The sequence below is a fragment of the Terrapene carolina genome, unplaced genomic scaffold (genome assembly GCF_002925995.2).
Source record: "Terrapene carolina triunguis isolate 2854851 unplaced genomic scaffold, T_m_triunguis-2.0 Scaffold84, whole genome shotgun sequence".
NCBI lineage: Eukaryota > Metazoa > Chordata > Testudines > Emydidae > Terrapene > Terrapene triunguis.
The window spans coordinates 1,512,229-1,530,759 of NW_020664435.1; the positions used below are offsets into that span (position 1 = coordinate 1,512,229).

The 18,531-nt window shown below is 42.5% G+C and overlaps 1 protein-coding gene across 1 annotated transcript in view; it reads left to right on the forward strand.

Annotated features, from left to right (window-relative positions):
- The first annotated feature begins 442 nt into the window (after positions 1–442).
- ABHD5 (abhydrolase domain containing 5) overlaps positions 443–18,531 on the forward strand; it is a 47,103-nt gene continuing 29,014 nt past the window's right edge. The window contains exon 1 of the mRNA XM_024224304.3: positions 443–567. Coding sequence (XP_024080072.2) covers positions 452–567 — 116 coding nt within the window. The 5' untranslated portion in view covers positions 443–451. The remainder of the gene's footprint in view (positions 568–18,531) is intronic.

Consider the following 18,531-nt stretch of genomic DNA (forward strand, 5'->3'; position numbering starts at 1 on the left):
GAGGACTCTATTTCTGAGACAACATTAATAGGATTGTTGACAGCATCACACAAAAGGCGCCTTTCTTCTTTTGTCCTGAACATTTTCATCCGACCATTTTGAGATGACATTAAAAAACCCTCTAGGAATCTCTTTCTCAAACGTGCCCTGTGCACTACAATGGCGAATTCAATGAGCTGGCTCTGGCCTAAGGCAGGGACCTCCCTTCTCCTCGCCCCCCTCCCCTCTGGGAATCGGCCCCTTCCGGCCCCCACAAAGAGCGCCCCGGGAAACAAACGAGCACTAGAGGGCGCTCGCGGGGCCCTCCGCCCACAGTGCGCGAGCTCCAGCTCAGCCGTCCGCAGCCCATTGCCCTGGCCCGCCCAGGGAGGGGCGGGTCCCCGGGACGCTCTAGCCGCGCGCTCTGTGGTGGGGCGGCCCGGCCGGGATGACGCGGCGGGCGGGTCCCGTGATGGCTGGTCGTGTCGCCCTCGCGCTGTCACTCGCTGCCGCCTCCCCGGCACCAGCTCGCGGCCGCCGAGCCCCCGCCATGGCCGAGGACGGGCACTTGGAGGCCTCGAGCGAAGGGTGAGCGCAGGGGGGCGGGCGGGGAGACGGCGCCACGGGCGGGGGCAGCAGCTGGGGGGACCCCCCCCGCGGCCTGTGTACACCTGCCAACCCGCATACACCCCCCCGCGCACCGCCCTGGAGCGGACCCTCACATCCCAGCTGCTGTAGTTTTTTTCTGTGTCACTTCCTCCATGTTCGTACTGCAAAACCACTGATGTCTTAGTTGCTACAGCAACTTCCTCCCTCCCGGTCTACTCACATCTCTCGTCTCCTCCCGCCCATACAAACTGCTGTTGCTAAACAATAATTTCCCCCTTCTGTCTCTGGCGCGCCTGTCGCTCCATCTCTCCACTGACTTCCACTTCCCTTCAGCATCAACTTAGAACACAACCCCTTTAAACCACTGTGCAAATTGGCCTGACCCATATTTCTGCTACTAGTCCTTCTCTTCCCAAGCAGCCCTTCAGAATGACTTAATCGTTGTCTTCACACTTTTTATAATACTGCACCTTGTGTTTGAAACTATCTTCCCCTCTATTGTAGTTTGTGTGCCAAACACCCACCTTGCCTCTCTCTAAAGGAGAGGGAGGTTTAAGGTAATCTTTTATTGGACTAACTTCTGTTGGAGAGGTTTTGAGTGAATAAAAGATATTACCTCACCCACCCTGTCTCCCTGATGCCCTGGGACCAACACAGCTATAACACCCTATAACATTCTTCTTAAAATACACAATCTATAAAGCCTCCAGTTGATGATTTACCAAGTGAGTCTTAAAATATCTGTGCTTCATCATCTCAAACTTGTTCAATGCATTGGCTCTAAACTGCATTAGTTGCTTAGCTTGAGCCTTTGGCGTATTAAGTGCTTCTTTGGTAGTGCTGAGTGCCCTCAACTTCTGTCGTCACACAGCACATTTCAGGATTGTGTTCTTAATATAAAGTCCTTGGGGTTGGAAAAAATGGTCTAAATTTTCATAAGGGATTATTGATTATGGGTGCCCAACATGACTTCTTTTAAAGGGGGTGTGATTTTCAGAAAGTGCTCAGCATCCACCCTCTGAAAATCAAACCCTTTTAAGGCCTTTCAGATTGGGCACCCAAAATCACTAGTCACTTTTGAAAATGAAAGCTTAAGACTCCTTTTTGTACATCAAAAAGTGTATTGACAATGGTGAAATGCTAGTGCTTTGAACAGTTAGCACAGAGTATTTGCATTACTGTATTCTTAATATTGGCCAGTCTTAAAGCTTGGTCATCCTTTCAAGGTGAAAAAGCCTGATTAGAGCTAGAGAAAACTTAAATTGTATGAACTAGTGAAATACACTAATTACTTTCAGATTTAAAATTGGCTTGGTAGAGAAATACCTACAAGCTATTAAAATAGCAGATTGGATGCCGTTCTAAATGACAGGTGACATATTAGGTGTATATAAAGGAAAAATCTGAAGTTTAATCTTTTTAAAACAAATACATCAGATAGTAATTCACCTAGTTACGCAACAAGTTCAACTAGTTGAAATCTGGCAACGTGAGCATTCTATGGGAGTGTAGTGATGATAGCATAGTAAAATCACTACAAAATATATTAATCAAAACATGCTAAATCATACAGCTGTAATCCATAGTCTAATCTGAAGATAAAACTAAATATACACCTCTACCCCGATATAATGCTGTCCTCAGGAGCCAAAAAATCTTACCGCGTTATAGGTGAAACCGCGTTATATCGAATTTGCTTTGATCCGCTGGAGTGCGCAGCCAGCCGCGCCCTCCGAGCACTGCTTTACCGCGTTATATCCAAATTCATGTTATATCCGGTCACATTATATCGGGGTAGAGGTGTATTTGGATCGTCAGTATGGAACAGAGTATCTAGAAATAGTTTGTCAGCGTTCTATATAAAATCACTAATTACGGCTCAGTTTGTATAAGTGTGGGGAAAAGTTTCAAGGATTGAAAACTGTTTTGTCTTTAAGATAAGTGGTAACTTTCTCTAAAATAACTTTGGGTGGTTTTTTTGGTGAATTTAGATGGAATGGCTTGCAGCAACTAGTTAAAACTAAGATTGCCTTGGAATAATATATAGAACTATTTTGTAGGAATCGTTGCAACTTCAATAGTCATAACTGTTTTTCCATTATCCTTTGAGACTTTTCTGAGTTTGGGTTTTCACTCGTGAGGCATGTTGTTAGAGATGATAGACTTTTTACAGTCTCAGAGTGAATGTAGTTTTAAAATCTGCATTGATGAATTCAGTAGGTTTGAACTCATGAAGCACTTCCAGTAAGACACTCAGGGTACTATACTGCATAACATTCATAATAATTTACTTGCTCTTTAAAGAGACACTGTCAACTGCAGATTTGTCTGAGTGTTTGGCTGACTGTCACACCTTGACATTTAAAACAAAGCATAAGCAGGTAGGGTAATGAAATCATGCTCCAAATATCTGCACAGTTATAGTTCTTTTGCTCAGTTTTTCTTTAACTTAGAAATGAAGATTCAAAACAAATCAACTCAAAACAGTGTCACTGCCCTGCAGGGTCTTGTTTTAGCCCTTGTCACTCACCATCAGCTGAGGCTTGCTCCCTCCCTCTCTCCCTTAAAATGTCTTCCTCTCAGGCCTTCTACCATGACCCAGGGTGTCTCCTGTCTGCTCCCCTCCCTAAAAGGCTATAAGACTTTTATGTAGAGTCTTGTAAGTCATATGACTAGCAGAGGCTTCCTGTTTTAAAGGGAACAAGGGCAAAAACAGGTGCACTGGGATGTACACTTTTACCCCAATGCCCAGTGTGCTGTGTTACACACAGACTAAAGGAAATTTCCCACTTCTTTTCCAGTTTGGCCTTTTGCATTGATAAGAGTTTGTGTATAGGCAGTTGCCTTTCTATGTCGATCATCGCTTTCACTCTCTGGTCTCATGCACTTGCATCACATTCATGTATTGTCCTCAAAACTCAGAAATAAGCTTTATTTCAGCCACTTTAGAAACGTGTATTTATGAAGTTTCCCTGCCCCTGCATAGATTTGGGAAGGGGAGCACTGTGGCTTTCACCGGGAAGGTGTCTTTTCTCCCCTCTCTTCTGGGTGGAGCCACAATGGAGACACTGTTAGGAGGCTGTCTCCTCACCCCTCTGCTGCTGAAGGAGAGGAGAGTTGATCATGATAGTGTATTCCCCATCCCTGCAGATGGAGGCCTCCCATCTAGAAACTTCCCTGGGAGGAATGATTAATGACAATAGGCACTAGAACAGTGATATCCAGCCTTCTCAGTCTGAGGGGTGAACAGATTATTTGCTGCAGTCAATACTGGAGATGGATTCTCTCTGTACTGCTCTCCTTGTACCACTTAAGCCAGTGCTAGAGATTCTCCTTTTTGGGGGGGACTTCCTAGGCTGCTTTAGCCTATGCAGGGGTTGAGGCAGAGAACCAGGGATCCATAAGGAGTAGCTGATTCTTGGTTTCTCTTTTTCCTCTCTCCTGAGCTGCCCTTAATGGCAGTGTGGTGGAGGGGAACTGAGCCATCCTTGCTTAGATGTTCCTCTAGGCCAGGGGTGGCCAACCTGAGCCTGAGAAGGAGCCAGAATTTACCAATGTACGTTGCCAAAGAGCCACAGTAATACGGCAGCAGCTCCCCAACCCCGCTTCCAGCGCCTCCCACCCACTGGCAGCCTTGCCGATCAGCGCCTCCCCCTCCCTCCCCGCACCTCCCGATCAGCTGTTTCGTGGCATGCAGGAGGCTCGGGGGGAAGGGAAGGAGCGAGGGCATGGCAGGCTCAGGGGATGGGGCGGGGAGGGGTGGAGTGGGGGTAGGGCCTGTGGCAGAGCCAGGGGGTTGAGCAGTGAGCAACCCTTCCCGCCCCCCCGCCCCATTGGAAAGTTGGCACCTGTAGCTCCAGCCCCAAAGTCAGTGCCTATACAAGGAGCAACATATTAACTTCTGAAGAGCCGTATGTGGCTCCGGAGCCACAGGTTGACCATCCCTGCTCTAGGCTCAGGCAGAGCCAATCAAACTTCTATCCTGCTCTCCTTCAGGCTTGCAGAGAAGCAGTCAACAGAGCAGCTGAATTGCTCAACAGTTACAGGAGGAAAGGCACAGCAGCTGCTAAGAGCATTCCGGGCTCACATCACAGCTCCTCCTTGAGCTGTAAAAGGTGAACCAGTGGGAGGCAGTACTCAATACCTCCTCCTTGTCATGATGAGTTTAATTTGAACACCCAGTTTAAAAATTGCAGGGCATGTTACACTTTGAATTTGTAATCAAATATTCTATTCTTAAGTCTCCCTCAAGTACTGCAAGGTAGACACTGCTGGGCTAGAGGTTTTCTCCTCCCTCCCTTCTCAAGCCCAATCATGAGCTTAGTGGACGAAGGGCAACCCCCAGACTCCCCCACAGGGTTGCAGGAGGCATAAAGAGTAGACTGCCCTTCTTCCCCCACCCTTCAGTAATTCTCTAGTGAGTGCAGTGGTAAAAAGAAAATTCACATACTTTCAAAAATTTGTCAATTTAAAAAAAAAATCCAAGTCGAGTATGTCTTTAATAATCAAACATACCACACTCAGTACTCCGTGCTAGCATGGTACGTGCGTGCACAGAGCTATAAATTCAGGGTGAGATTACAGGGATTGCATACTTTGAAAGTCCTACCCATTACTTCAGGTGGAGGATCCTGTTCTCCATGACTAGTTGGCTGAGTCCCTGCTGAGTTGTGGCAGAAATCCTCCACCAGCTTGCTTGGCCAGTCAATCATCTGGGCTCTAGTCCCTTTCTTCTCAAAGTGTCCGGGTGGGGAGAGGAAGATGATAGTCATCTGTTAACTCTTGAATCGTATTTAAAATCTTGAATAACAGGGGTAATAGATATCTGGGAGGTAGTTTTGGGAAGTCTGCTACTGCCACCCATACTGTAGATAAAATGAAGACTTCTGTCCACAGGGCTATCGGCCTAGCACAAACCTTTCACTAGTTCTACATTCACAATTCATTCTGTGCTCAGTAGGGCCATTTATGCAGTGAGGAGCTGCACTAGGAGGAATTGTGCCTTAGGTCCTTTTTGTGATGCAGTATATTCACTCTTGCAGACTGGTCCAACTCCCTGTTGCACTGGGAGGAACAGCATCTAGGCACTGTGAGCCCAAGAGGGTCACCACGATACAGGGCCTTTGGTGGGGGGAACTAAAGGGTGGAAAACTGAAAACACAAATGAAGAACCTTCCTATTAAAAAAAAAAAATCTGTAGTCTCTCCTGATTATTCACTATGGTTAAATTTGCAACCTTATTTTCTGGCATTTCTTAACTTTTGAGTGCTTGACTTTGCAAATTTGACATTCCTTTAGCATAGCTTTTTGGGGGGTCATTGGTATTGACAGCAAGGGAGAAGAGGGGGAGGAAAGTTAGATAGCTCAGTTTTTGCCATGTTGAGGTTAAGCAGGCAGTGGGAGCTCCAGATGAGAGATTTTGATAACAGGAGAGAAGTCAGGGGAAGAGAGAGAGATTTGTGAGTTACTGAAGCTGTGTAAGGGGATGAGGTCACACTGGGCTAAAGTTAGAGGGAAAAGAGGAGGGATTTAAAGTCAAAGTCCTGAGTGACTGACAATGTGGGGGGAGGAGAAGCAGGAACCCGTGGTGGTTAGTGATAGGAAAATCTGGATAGCATGAGGCTACAGAAGTGAAGGAAGGATATAGTTCAGTCCTGTATAATAAGTACTTTCTCTTGCTAGTATAACTTTTTCGTTAATGTTCTCGGTTAGGTTTGTTTGGATTTCAGTGTTGAAGTACAAATGTAAAATAATGTTTTATTAGACAAGATGGGCAGAAAACACAAAGTCTTTATTTCTTTACTGCTAATGCTGTGACTGCTTTGTAAATTATTTTTTTTTAAAGGGGAAGTGTCTGATCTTGAACCTTGTATGTTTCTGCTCCTCCAGAGTTGATGAAATCAGAGCAGGAAAGGACTGGTTTTCTAACCTGTTAGCATTAATTATCCTCCATGTCTTTGTAGTACTTTGACATGTCTTTTAGAAGATGAAATGTGAGGCAATAGGGCAGTGTTTCACAAGCTTGGGGGTGGGGAGAAAAGGGATACCAAGCTTGTCTGGGGATTTGGAGCACAGGCAAAGGAGAGTGGTGGTGGTCAGGAAAAGCTGAATGATCCCAGATATGTAGTGCCCTACCAAATTCACAGCCATGAAAAACGTGTCACGGACCGTGAAATCTGGCCTTTTGTGTACTTTTACCCTATACTGTACAGATTTCACGGGGTAGACCAGCGTTTCTCAAATTGGGGGTCCTGACCCAAAAGGGAGTTGTAGGGGGGTCGCAAGGTTATTTTAGGGGGGGTTGCAGTATTGCCACCCTTACTTTTGCACTGCCTTCAGAGCTGGGTGGCTGCCTGGCGGCAGCTGTTAGCCAGGTGCCCAGCTCTGAAGGCAGAGCCCCGCCAGCACCAGCGCAGAAGTAAGGGTGGCAATACCATACCATGCTATCCTTCTGCCCTGCTACTGTCTTCAGAGCTGGGCTCCTGGCTAGCAGCCACCGCTTTCTAGCTGCCCAGTTCTGAAGGCAGCGCCGCCAGCAGCAGAGCAGAAGAAAGAGTAGCAGTACTGCAGCCCCTCCCAACAATAACCTTGCGACTGCCCCCCAACTCATTTTTGGGTCAGGACCCCTACAATTACAACACCATGAATTTTCAGATTTAAAATAGCTGAAATCATGACATTTATGATTTTTTTTAAATCCTGTGACCATGAAATTTACCAATATGGACCCTGAATTTGGTAAGGCCCTACAGATATGCCTCTCTCATGACTGCAAATGTGCTTAGTGATCTCCTGTTCTCTTACGGCAGCCTGTAGTACTGTACCACCAGTTGTGGAAGCAGCCTGAGTGTACTCGGATGCAGACTCAGCAGCAGTCTGATCATTTAAACTTTGCACTTGTACTCATCTCAGCTGCAAGAGCACATAATGCTTGACCCCACGTGCATCAGTGAATGCCCTCTCACACACCCTGGAATGGGGGGAGGGGGAAGTGGCAAAAGGAGGCATCAAAATTAAACAAAAATTAGAAAACAAAAAATACACAAGAGGCAGAAAAGGATGTGAGGAATTGCTGGGAGACAGAAGAGAAGAGGGCTAGGAACATGGTAGGAGGAGTGAGCTCTAGTACCCATCTGCTGCTTTATTTCAGGTAGGGGAGCTGCACCAAAATTGAGTACCAGTATAATGTTGATCTTCTCTCCTGCCTGAATTTGCAGCTTGTTCCAACTATTCCTAATGTCATGGTATACTAGAATATCACTATACTAATCAGAAGAGATTCATTGTGTATGACTTATCTTGTTTACAATCTCTTCTTAGTATCTGGGAAGTCAGGGGCCAATGTAACATGCTGTTTATATGTACAGGAAACTTCAAGTGGCAAAATGCAATGTTTCCAAATAATTTAACATTGATAAAGTAGGCGCTGACTGTTCTAAATACAAAGTTCAAGATACAATAAATATACAAGGAAGGCGTTTTTACCTCTGACCTAATGTAGCAATATTCTGTAATAAACTACCAAGAACCTCTTGTTGAAATCAGGAGGTACGATGTACAGAACACTTCCTAGAAATATTGTGCAGTAGTTTTCAAAATATTACGCAGTACTTTAAATGTTGCAAAACAGTTGGATAATTCAGTAACACTAAAGTAATCACAGAACGTTTTGGCTTGAAATTCTTCTAAACAGCTTTATAAATAGGGTGATAATCCAATTGGAAGGGAAAAAAATTGGCTTCAAAGTTAACCATGAAGCAGCTCCATAAAACTGTTGGATCTTGTGGAAAATGCCAAACTGGTATTTGCAAAGGATACCATCCACCAGGGTTCTCACTTTGTGTTTTAAGCTTTCTAGTGTGTTCTCCAAGGCCCCACACTCTTGAAGATTTGTAGTCTCTGAGGGTAGTGATAGTGGGGTAGAACATGAGCTGTATTCCATTCTATCAACATTCATGTGCCACTTCTGGAGCTTATCTCCTGTCCTTGGAATCTCCCATCCAAATTGCTTCTGTGGTCACTACATCTAACTTCCAGTCCACATGGAGAAACTCTTCACCCAAATAGCTTGGTCTCTTCAGAAATAACTACTGCTCATAAAGCATCTGAACTTATGTGATCTTAAATGCACTCCTCATCTTTAGAGACCTGATATCCCAAAAGGTCGCCTTGATTCAAACAAAGTTGAACTACCATGGTTATAGAAACAATGAGGGAGGAATCAGGTTGTGCCTCTTGTGTTGGAAAGCTCTACAAGCATGGGAATAGATTCTGCCCCCAAGATATTCATAAAATCATTTTAGCCAGTCCCCATCGGACTGAGGCCTGGTCTTGCACTGGGACACCCTGCTCTATTCCAACCCAGGTTAGAGATCTGTAGGTGTGGTGTTTCTGAGTAGCTGACTTGTTTCTTTCAGCCTTCTTGGAATCAGTCTTCTGGATGAAATTCCAAGTGGAAAAGATTCACAGTATAGTGTAAATGGACCCTTGTGGACCCATTTACTTTCCTCATATAAAACTGTTTTCTTGACTTGTCTAACTTTGAAGACTAGCCTGTTTAATTTAGCAACTCTTTCAACCTATTGTGAATTTGTCTGCAGTTCCTTGTCACCATTTTTCATGCAGGGCATGTTTCTTACATATTACAAACACAAACTCTTTTTTTATTAAGTTATTAAATATGTTACTTATGAAATGGGTCAACTTTTAAATCTGACAATGTATTCACTGATTTTTAGATCCAGATGTACTACCGGTATATTTCAAATCTCTTTTCATCTTACTCATTGTAAAAATGAGTCTCACAATTTAACTATATTATACATACAGGTTTCTTACTTCAGCTGTAAAAGGAGAAGGTTTCATCATGCATTCATCTTGGTCCTCTGTAATTATTTCATGCATTTTCTTAGGGTATGTCTATACTACCCGCCAGATCGGAGGGCAGTGATCGATCCGGCGGGGGTCAATTTATCGCGTCTAGTCTAGACATGATAAATCGACCCCCAAGTGCTTTCCTGTAGACTCCTGTACGCCGGTGGAGAGGCGCAGGCAGGGTTGACGGGGGAGCGTCAGCTGTCGACTCACCGCAGTGAAGACACCGCCGTGAGTAGATCTAAGTACGTCGACTTCAGCTACATTATTCACATAGCTGAAGTCGCGTAACTTAGATCGATTCCCCACCCCCCGTGTAGACCAGGCAATACATGAAAACCTCTGCACCCCCACAAGCTTTTTTCCCTTTCACAGCAAGATTTCAGCTTTGCCTGAAATACTACCCCAAATAAAATGTAAATTTGCTTTGCTTTAAAATGTCTCCTGTTTTGAGGTCCAATGTTCTGATTAGTCTATTAGCTCTGTTGGCTTATCGAAAATCTTGTGTGTATGAGGAGGAAACAGAACCCAGACATACTAGTGAAATTAAACTCTCATCTGTTAAAACTACATCCTGTTTTTTAAGATTTGTGCTTCATTTTGAGTCTATTGTATTTTAAAGGCCTGTATCCCAATTTGGTCTTTCAGTACTATGTAACCAAATAGCAAGATGGTATCAGATTTGATTCAAGGAGTTAGCAACTTAAAATCATTTAATTTGAATTTTTTTTAAAGTAGTTTCTAGTACTATACCTGTCCATGTCTTCTTTCCAATTTCTTGTAGTTTTACAATCATGTGCTCATATCCTTTTAAAAGTAATTTTCTCCTCTGGTGCTGTGTGAAAGATCCATATAGTCAAGGGAAACGGACTAAATGTTTTAATAGGACAAACAGTGAAACTTGAAGATACAAAATACTGTCAATGCACAAAGTAAACAAACTGAAAAGAGAAATACTCTCTCTAAGGGCTGGTCCACACTACCCGCCTAATTTGGCGGGTAGAGATCGATCTTCTGGGATCGATTTATCGCATCTCATCTGGACGCGATAGATGGATCCCAGAAGCGCTCCCCCGTCGACTGCGGAACTCCTGCTCGCCGAGAGGAGGAAGCGCTGTTGACGGGGGAGCCTGCCTGCGCCGCGTGGACCCGAAGTAGGTACTTTTAGTTCGATATAGGAAACGTCGACTTCAGCTACGCTATTCTCGTAGCTGAAGTTGCGTTTCCTATATCGATCCCCCGCCCCAGTGTGGACCAGCCCTAACACATTTCAATTATAGCACTTTATTTTGTATGTAGTAATAGTAGTGGATAAAAATGTTCAGAGAAATGTGCTTTGTTGTTGTGTGTGTGTGTGGGGGGGGGAGGGGCGTTGTTTGTTTTTTAAATTGATGGTGTCCTTTTTAATAGGTGGCGGGCAAATAGTTTGTTATAGAAACTTAACATCCTGCCGTGAGCACCCATGTAAGCTATATTCAGTTTTCAGATTGTCTCAAATAACTAAACTATCAAAGCGGGAAATGAGATGCTAATAAGAACTTTTCTCTAAATTAGCCTGGTGTAAACCTGTAGTTGCTGTCTGCCCTCTTTTTCCATACTAACTGCTTGTGTCATCCTTGACAGAGTCTTTCCCTTTGTCCTATTAGGGGTCAACAACCTTAAAAGGAACTCAAAATTTAGTAACTGAAGTAGAATTTGTACTGCAAACTCTTATTACTGATTGTGATGCATAAGGCAAAAAACAAATAAACCCACAGCTTGAGTCTCAGATCCTAGGTTGAGTTTAAAGAGTTGACAGAATAAACATCTTGTAAATGGAATAAATTTTGATATGGAGTAGTTTAGACACAAACATGGGATTACACAATGCCACGTCATTTTTCAGAGTAGAATTGCCCTTAAGAGCCTTTTTTAATTTGAAAAAGCACGATGGAACAGAAAAGTGGATGCTTTATTGGTGTAGTCCGTTTTCTTTGCTTTTATAGCATGAAGGCACATGAATTCAGTGATGCTGAGTGAAATGCACAAAACCGAACATGTGTAAATTCAGTGGAAGAGACTAATTTATTGGCCATTCCTCCCCAAAGTTCAAAAAAGTGGTGTACCTCATCATTTATCTTTAACTTGTATATTATCCATATTTAAATATCAGCCACTTGATGGCTATTGATGTTTCCTCTGTGAAATTGTACTTGCTTAATCTTCATTGTTTTCATGACTCTATGCAGGTTAGAAAGTAGTCATATGTACAGACTGAAATCCACTCCCTTTTCAGCTAGTTGCTTTCCACTTCAGTTCAAAATTATATACACCTCTACCCCAATATAACGCGCCCTGATATAACACGGGTTTGCATATAGCACGGTAACCCCGGGGCTCCGCCAGCGGTGCTCCAGCGGCGCTTTAAAGGGCTCGGAGCTCTGGCCGCTGTGGGGAGCCCTGGGCCCTTTAAATCACCGTCGGAGCCCTGCCGCCGCTACCCCAGGGCTCCTGCAGCGGGGCTCGGGTGGCGATTTAAAGGGCCCGGGGCTCCCCGTGGCCGGAGCCTCGGGCTCTTTAAATCACCACTGGAGCCCTGCCGCCGTTACCCCAATATAACGGGGTTTCACCTATAACGCAGTAGGGATTTTTGGCTCCCGAGGACTGCGTTATATCGGGGTAGAGATGTAATAGTGTTTTAATGTAAAGATTTTTTTAATGTAATTTTTTAACCTGATTTCTCTAGGACAGTAGTTGCCCAGCCCTCCCATTTGCTTTTCCTTTTGTCAATTTATTTTGTTATTATTTATGCAATAATGATAATATGTAGCTTTTTAGGGCTTGCTCCAGCTAAGTGATGAGCACTCTGGCCCTGATTGAGTAAAGCACGTAAGCACATGAGCAGTCTCAGTTAAGTCAAACGCTTAAATGTTTTTCTGGATTGTAGCCATTGTGCTCAGAACTTTGCTGGATTGAGCCTTACAGTATTTTTCATATCTAAATTTCAAAATACCTACAATTCTGAATTCTCATGCTGGCAAAAGAGTGGGTTGTTTATTTAGACATTGCCTGCAGAAGGCAGTGGAGGAAGGCATCTGTAATTCCCATTTGATATTGGTTTGTACTTCTGTATCTGCTCCACTGTTAATTTGTCTAAGTTTTGTACCAGTGCAATCCAACTGAAGTCCACAGAGGCCATCTCATTAATTCATTGGGTCTGGAAACAACCACCTCTGTTCATCTTGGTGCTTAGGCAGCAAAGTACAATAGATTCTCTACCCTTTCCATGATAATCCAGTAGTGCACCTAATCTATAGACATCCAGCACCAGTTGGAAGTCTGGTGAGGGGAAAGGTTATTGTTTAGGTTGTACAACCAAAAAACATTTGGATTTAAACAGGAAATTCAGTGCAATAGTCAGGTTATCGATTTCATTTTATACTCTTTTCAAACACAAAGTTAGAGTTGTGTAAGTGTCAATATTCTGACCTGACCTTAAGAGTGAGAAGGATGAGTTTTAACAGGCTTTATTGTCAGTTGGCATTTATCTGACACTCAGATATTCTGTACATTTTTGTACAAAGTAGCACTAACCAATTTAATATTTGGTACACTGCATTAAAAGCAGACTGTGAAGAACTTCAAAAAGATCTCACAAAACTAAGTGATTGGGCAACAAAATGGCAAATGAAATTTAATGTGGATCAATGTAAAGTAATGCACATTGGAAGAAATAACCCCAACTATACATACAATATGATGGGGGCTAATTTAGCTACAACGAATCAGGAAAAAGATCTTGGAGTCATCGTAGATAGTTCTCTGAAGACTTCCACACAGTGTGCAGCGGCGGTCAAAAAAGCAAACAGGATGTTAGGTATCATTAAAAAGGGGATAGAAAATAAGATGGAGAGTATCTTATTGCCCTTGTATAAATCCATGGTACGCCCACATCTTGAATACTATGTACAGATGTGGTCTCCTCATCTCAAAAAAGATATACTGGCATTAGAAAAGGTTCAGAGAAGGTCAACTAAAATGATTAGGGGTTTGGAACGGGTCCCATATGAGGAGAGATTAAAGAGGCGAGGACTTTTCAGCTTGGAAAAGAGGAGACTAAGGGGGGATATGATAGAGGTATATAAAATCATGAGTGATGTGGAGAAAGTAGATAAGGAAAAGTTATTTACTTATTCCCATAATACAAGAACTAGGGGCCACCAAATGAAATTAATGGGCAGCAGGTTTAAAACAAATAAAAGGAAGTTCTTCTTCACACAGCGCACAGTCAACTTGTGGAACACGTTGCCTGAGGAGGTTGTGAAGGCTAGGACTATAACAGCGTTTAAAAGAGAACTGGATAAATTCATGGAGGTTAAGTCCGTTAATGGATATTAGCCAGGATGGGTAAGGAAGGGTGTCCCTAGCCTCTGTTTGTCAGAGGGTGGAGATGGATGGCAGGAGAGAGATCACTTGATCATTGCCTGTTGGGTTCACTCCCTCTGGGGCACCTGGCATTGGCCACTGTCGGTAGACAGGATACTGGGCTAGATGGACCTTTGGTCTGAGCAGTACGGCCATTCTTATGTTTTTGTTCTTAATTGAAATTGACCTTCAAAAGAAACAAAACAAAATGTCTACAACTTTAGAAATGTGGTGAATAATCACAATAACTAGGTTGAGAGGGGTATTTATCATATTACCTTATAAACCACTTTTTCTTGGTTTTTTGACAGACTTCCCCAGCTAGGATTGTCCAGAGCAATAAGTATAATAATCTTATATGCAGTAAAGCACTAAATTCTCCACGTTGATTGAAGCCAACCATATATGAGACTTACAAGTGACCTGGAAAGAAGCTCCTGAATTAGCTAACTACATATATATGAATACTCCCCACACTGCTAACCCAGTTGTGGTAATACTGGCAATAAAAAACACGTAAATTTTGCTTCTAACATTTTTGGGGTCATTCTGCAGCTAAATCCGGGTTTGCTGTAAACAGTTTAGAATATTGTAATCTGGGACATCAGTTGCTAGAAAAGTTAATGGTTCTATTGTGTTGCCTAAGTCTATAGCACGGTTTGTTTTTAATTTTTCAATAAATACAAAAACAATGGAATGAGCACAGAACGTTTAAATTAGTACAGTCATTGAAATCAGGACAAGGATGCAAACATACAAGTGTGTTGCTTTATGCTTTTAGCTTGGTTTTCTCTTCTAAAATTTTATAACGTCAGTGTAGATTATGCTCAAATGTTGATTTTTAGTAATATTTATAAACCAATACTATTTTTTTTCAGTTTTGTCCTCAGTATAGTTATTTTCTCTATTAAAGCTGTGTTTGACAACCTTTCCAGACATTGTGAATAACTGTCTCATGCCATCCCAGACAAGTGGATATGATCAAACTAGAAGTAGAGACAAGAACAAGAGTTGTGATGGTAGGTACCCTGTAAAAGGGTATGCTAGCTGCTGCTCAGTTTTGTCCTTTGTTTCCGCAGAGGTGCTTGGTAGGCTGTTCACATTTATGGTATTGTTAACATAATTTCATCTTAATCACACTACTTTCTAAAATGTCTGTCTTCCTGGGTCTTCAGGACAGCAGCCTACTTCCCAGCTAGGGACCCTAACTTTTTCCTATTCGGGAAGACATTCCTTCAGGCCAGAGAGTAGCAAAGGTACAGTTTTATATTTATCTAGTATTCGTAGTCTCAGCTTTCAGCATAGCAGTGTTTTCAGGTTCTAGCTTCCAAGGTGGACTGCCTAAATATAGTCCCCTGGGTACTCTTCCAAATAAGTCTTCTACAGTCTTTTCCTTTCTCACTGGACCTCTCAGTCACAGAACTATGCCTTCTTCACTATAACCTCAGAAGTACTAGTCTCTCTTGATTGGTGACTAGTGGAAACTAACTTCATGAAAGGATACATTTAGAGCCCCACTCCTGAATCCTAATAAACAAAGACACGTATAAAGGTTGCTGTATCTGTTTCTGGAGCCATGTGACATGTAAGGCCTTACATATTCCCAGAAAAAGGCTAGAACAGTATGATATACTCTGTCTGGTTCACATACTGCTCCTCCTGATGGTAGATCCTGTTAGGAATCCAAATAAAACAATGATACCACTATCAAGTGTGCTAAAGAATATTTAGATTAATTAGTTATGTTCAAGAGAGCAGGGCCTGATGAAGTTCATCCTAGGATACTTAAGGAATTAGTTGAAGCAATGTTGGAACCATTAGCAATTATCTTTGAAAACTCATGGGGGATGGATGAGGTCACAGAGGACTAGAGAAGGGCAAACATAATACCCATCTTTAAAAAGGGGGGAAGGAGGAAACAAGGAAATTATAGATTGGTCAGCCTAACTTTTGATACCCGGAAAGATACTGGAACAAATTATTAAAAAATCAATTTGTAATCACCTAGAGGACAATAGAGCTATAAAGAATAGCCAGCATGAATTTGTCAAAAATCATGCCAAAGCAACCTAATTTCTTTCTTTGACAGGGTTTCTGGCCTACTGGTTGGGAGGAATCAGGAGACATATCTTGATTTTAGTAAGGTTTTTGTTACAGCCCTTAATGACAGTCTCATAAGCAAACTAGGGAAATGTAGATGAAATTACTATAAATTAGGTGGGAAAACTGGTTAGAAGACTATACTGAAAGAGTAGTTATCAATGGTTTGGAATCAAGCTGGGAGGGTGTGTATAGTAGGGTCCCACAGGGGTCAGTCCTGGACCCGGTACTAGTCAATAGTTTCATTGATGACTTGATAATGGAGTGGAGAGTATGCTTCTAAAATTTGTAGATGACACAAAGCTGGGAGGGGTTCTAAGCACTTTGGAGGACAGGATTAGAGTTCAAAATGACATTGATAAATTGGAGAATTTGTCTGAAATCAACAGGATGAAATTCAATAAAGATAAGTGCAAAGTACTACACTTAGGAAGGAAAAGTCAAATGCACAACAAAAAATGGGGGATAACTGGCTTGGAGGTAGTACTGCTGAAAAGAACGTGGGGATCATAGTTGATTGCAAATTGAATTTGAGTCACCAATGTGATGCAGTTATAAAAAAAGCTAATATAAACAGGAGTGTTGTATGAAAGACACAGGAGGTAATTGTCCCACTCTACTCAGCGCTGGCGAGCGTCAGCTAGAATTCTGCGTTCAGTCCTGGCACCACACTTTAGGAAAGATGTGACAAATTGGAGAGAGCCAGGGGAGAGCAACAAACGCAATAAAAGGTATAAAAAAACCTGATGTGTGAGGAAAGGTTAAAAAAACTGGGCATGCTTCGGAAAACAAGACTATGGGGGGGCCTAGTATGTGTTCATATATACGTTAAGGACTGTTATGAAGAAGATGAGGATCAATTGTTCTCCATGTCCACTGAAGGTAGGACAAGAAGTAATGGACTTAATCTGCAGCAAGGGAGACTTAAGTTAAATATTAGGAAAAGCTTTCTAATAATCATAGAATCATAGAATATCAGGGTTGGAAGGGACCTCAGGAGGTCATCTAGTCCAACCCCCTGCTCAAAGTAGGACCAGTCCCCAACAGGATGGTTAACCAATCTCCAATAAGGATGGGTAAGCTCTGAAATAGGATTCCAAGGGAGGTTGTGAAATCCTTTTGCAGTTTTTAAGAATAGGTTGGACAAACTCCTGTCAGGAGAGGTCTAGCTTACTTGGTCCTGCCTCAGCATGGGTAACTGGACTTGATGACCTGTCGAGGTCCCTTCCAGTTCTACATTTCTATGATTCTGTGTATATAAACAGTCAGTCACACAGGCTGTTGAGGGATGACAGAAGAGGTAGGGACGATACTTCACTGGAAAGCATCAAATCTAATTGCTGTACAAATGGTCCATATTGTGGATATGTTGACCTCCATGGCCAGCTCAACCACAGTGTATTCCAGAAAGGCGTGTTGGAGCTCAGCTAGTTTATGTTTCAGATTCTCTGCCAACAAGCATCACTGCAAAGTGGGACTGCTGTTACATAGCTAGTTCTGGGACCCTTTGCATTGGGAGTACAAACACTCTCAAACATGTGACTTTGACAAGACTATATGTTCCCACACACCTCCCCATATGCATCTACTCTTGATAATAAAAATAAGAAAATTACCAGGGAAATAGCTAAAGGAACCTTGGTAGTGCCAGATTATCCAATCACCCTGGATATTCCAAACTTGTAGCTGTTGTAAAATCCTCTTTTCCCTAACCTGAGGATGGTATCTCCTGTTTCAAGTGGTTCAAACTACCAACCTCACCTGTATTTTACAGCATGCATACTGACAGGTGCACCTAATTTGGGAGGGTGTCTCAGACAGTGATTTTTTTCCACACTGCTCCATTCTTAGGTGGTTCCACCTCTGTGGTTTATTAGATGATATGAAGAACTTTTTGGCTTTGATGCCAGGAAAGATGTTAAACCAAAGATTGGATTGGCAATTAACTTTTCTTAGAGATGAGCTAAATAAGGGAGCTGTTTGAGCTTTCTCTGGGTTCAAGTTTGTATTCTCTTGAATGAGGCCTACTTGTGCTATGGTTAATGGGGTCCCCATGCACTTAATTTGCTTCTTTATGGCAATCTAGTTACGTTTCCTCTGACTCATGCTCTGAACATAGTTTTGAAAGCTCTCATGCCTTTCAAGCCCTTAGAGACTTCCTCAAGTTATTTTAAGGTGGTTGCTGGTAAACTTTCACTTGCTTGGAAATTGTGTGAACTGTAGATTCTGTCCTACGTGGAACCATATCAATGTTCTATCAAGTCAAAGGTGTCATTAAAAGGACATTGTCTACTTAAAAAAAATACTTCACTGAAATTCTTTTTGCCTGTTGGTGTTACAACGGTCATCAAAAATGAGTACAACTGAAAGATTAGAGATGTTATTTTCTCTTTTTCTTTTTGTTTACTTAGTGAATTTGATAGCATTTAGTATAGTGAGTGTCTGTTTCTCCTTGTATAGTCAATATCAGGTGATTTTTTTGTTTTGTTTGGTAGCTTCACACAGCAACTGAGAAATGAAACCACTTTAAAAAAAAAAAAAAGAAACAGAAATGTGATTGTAAAA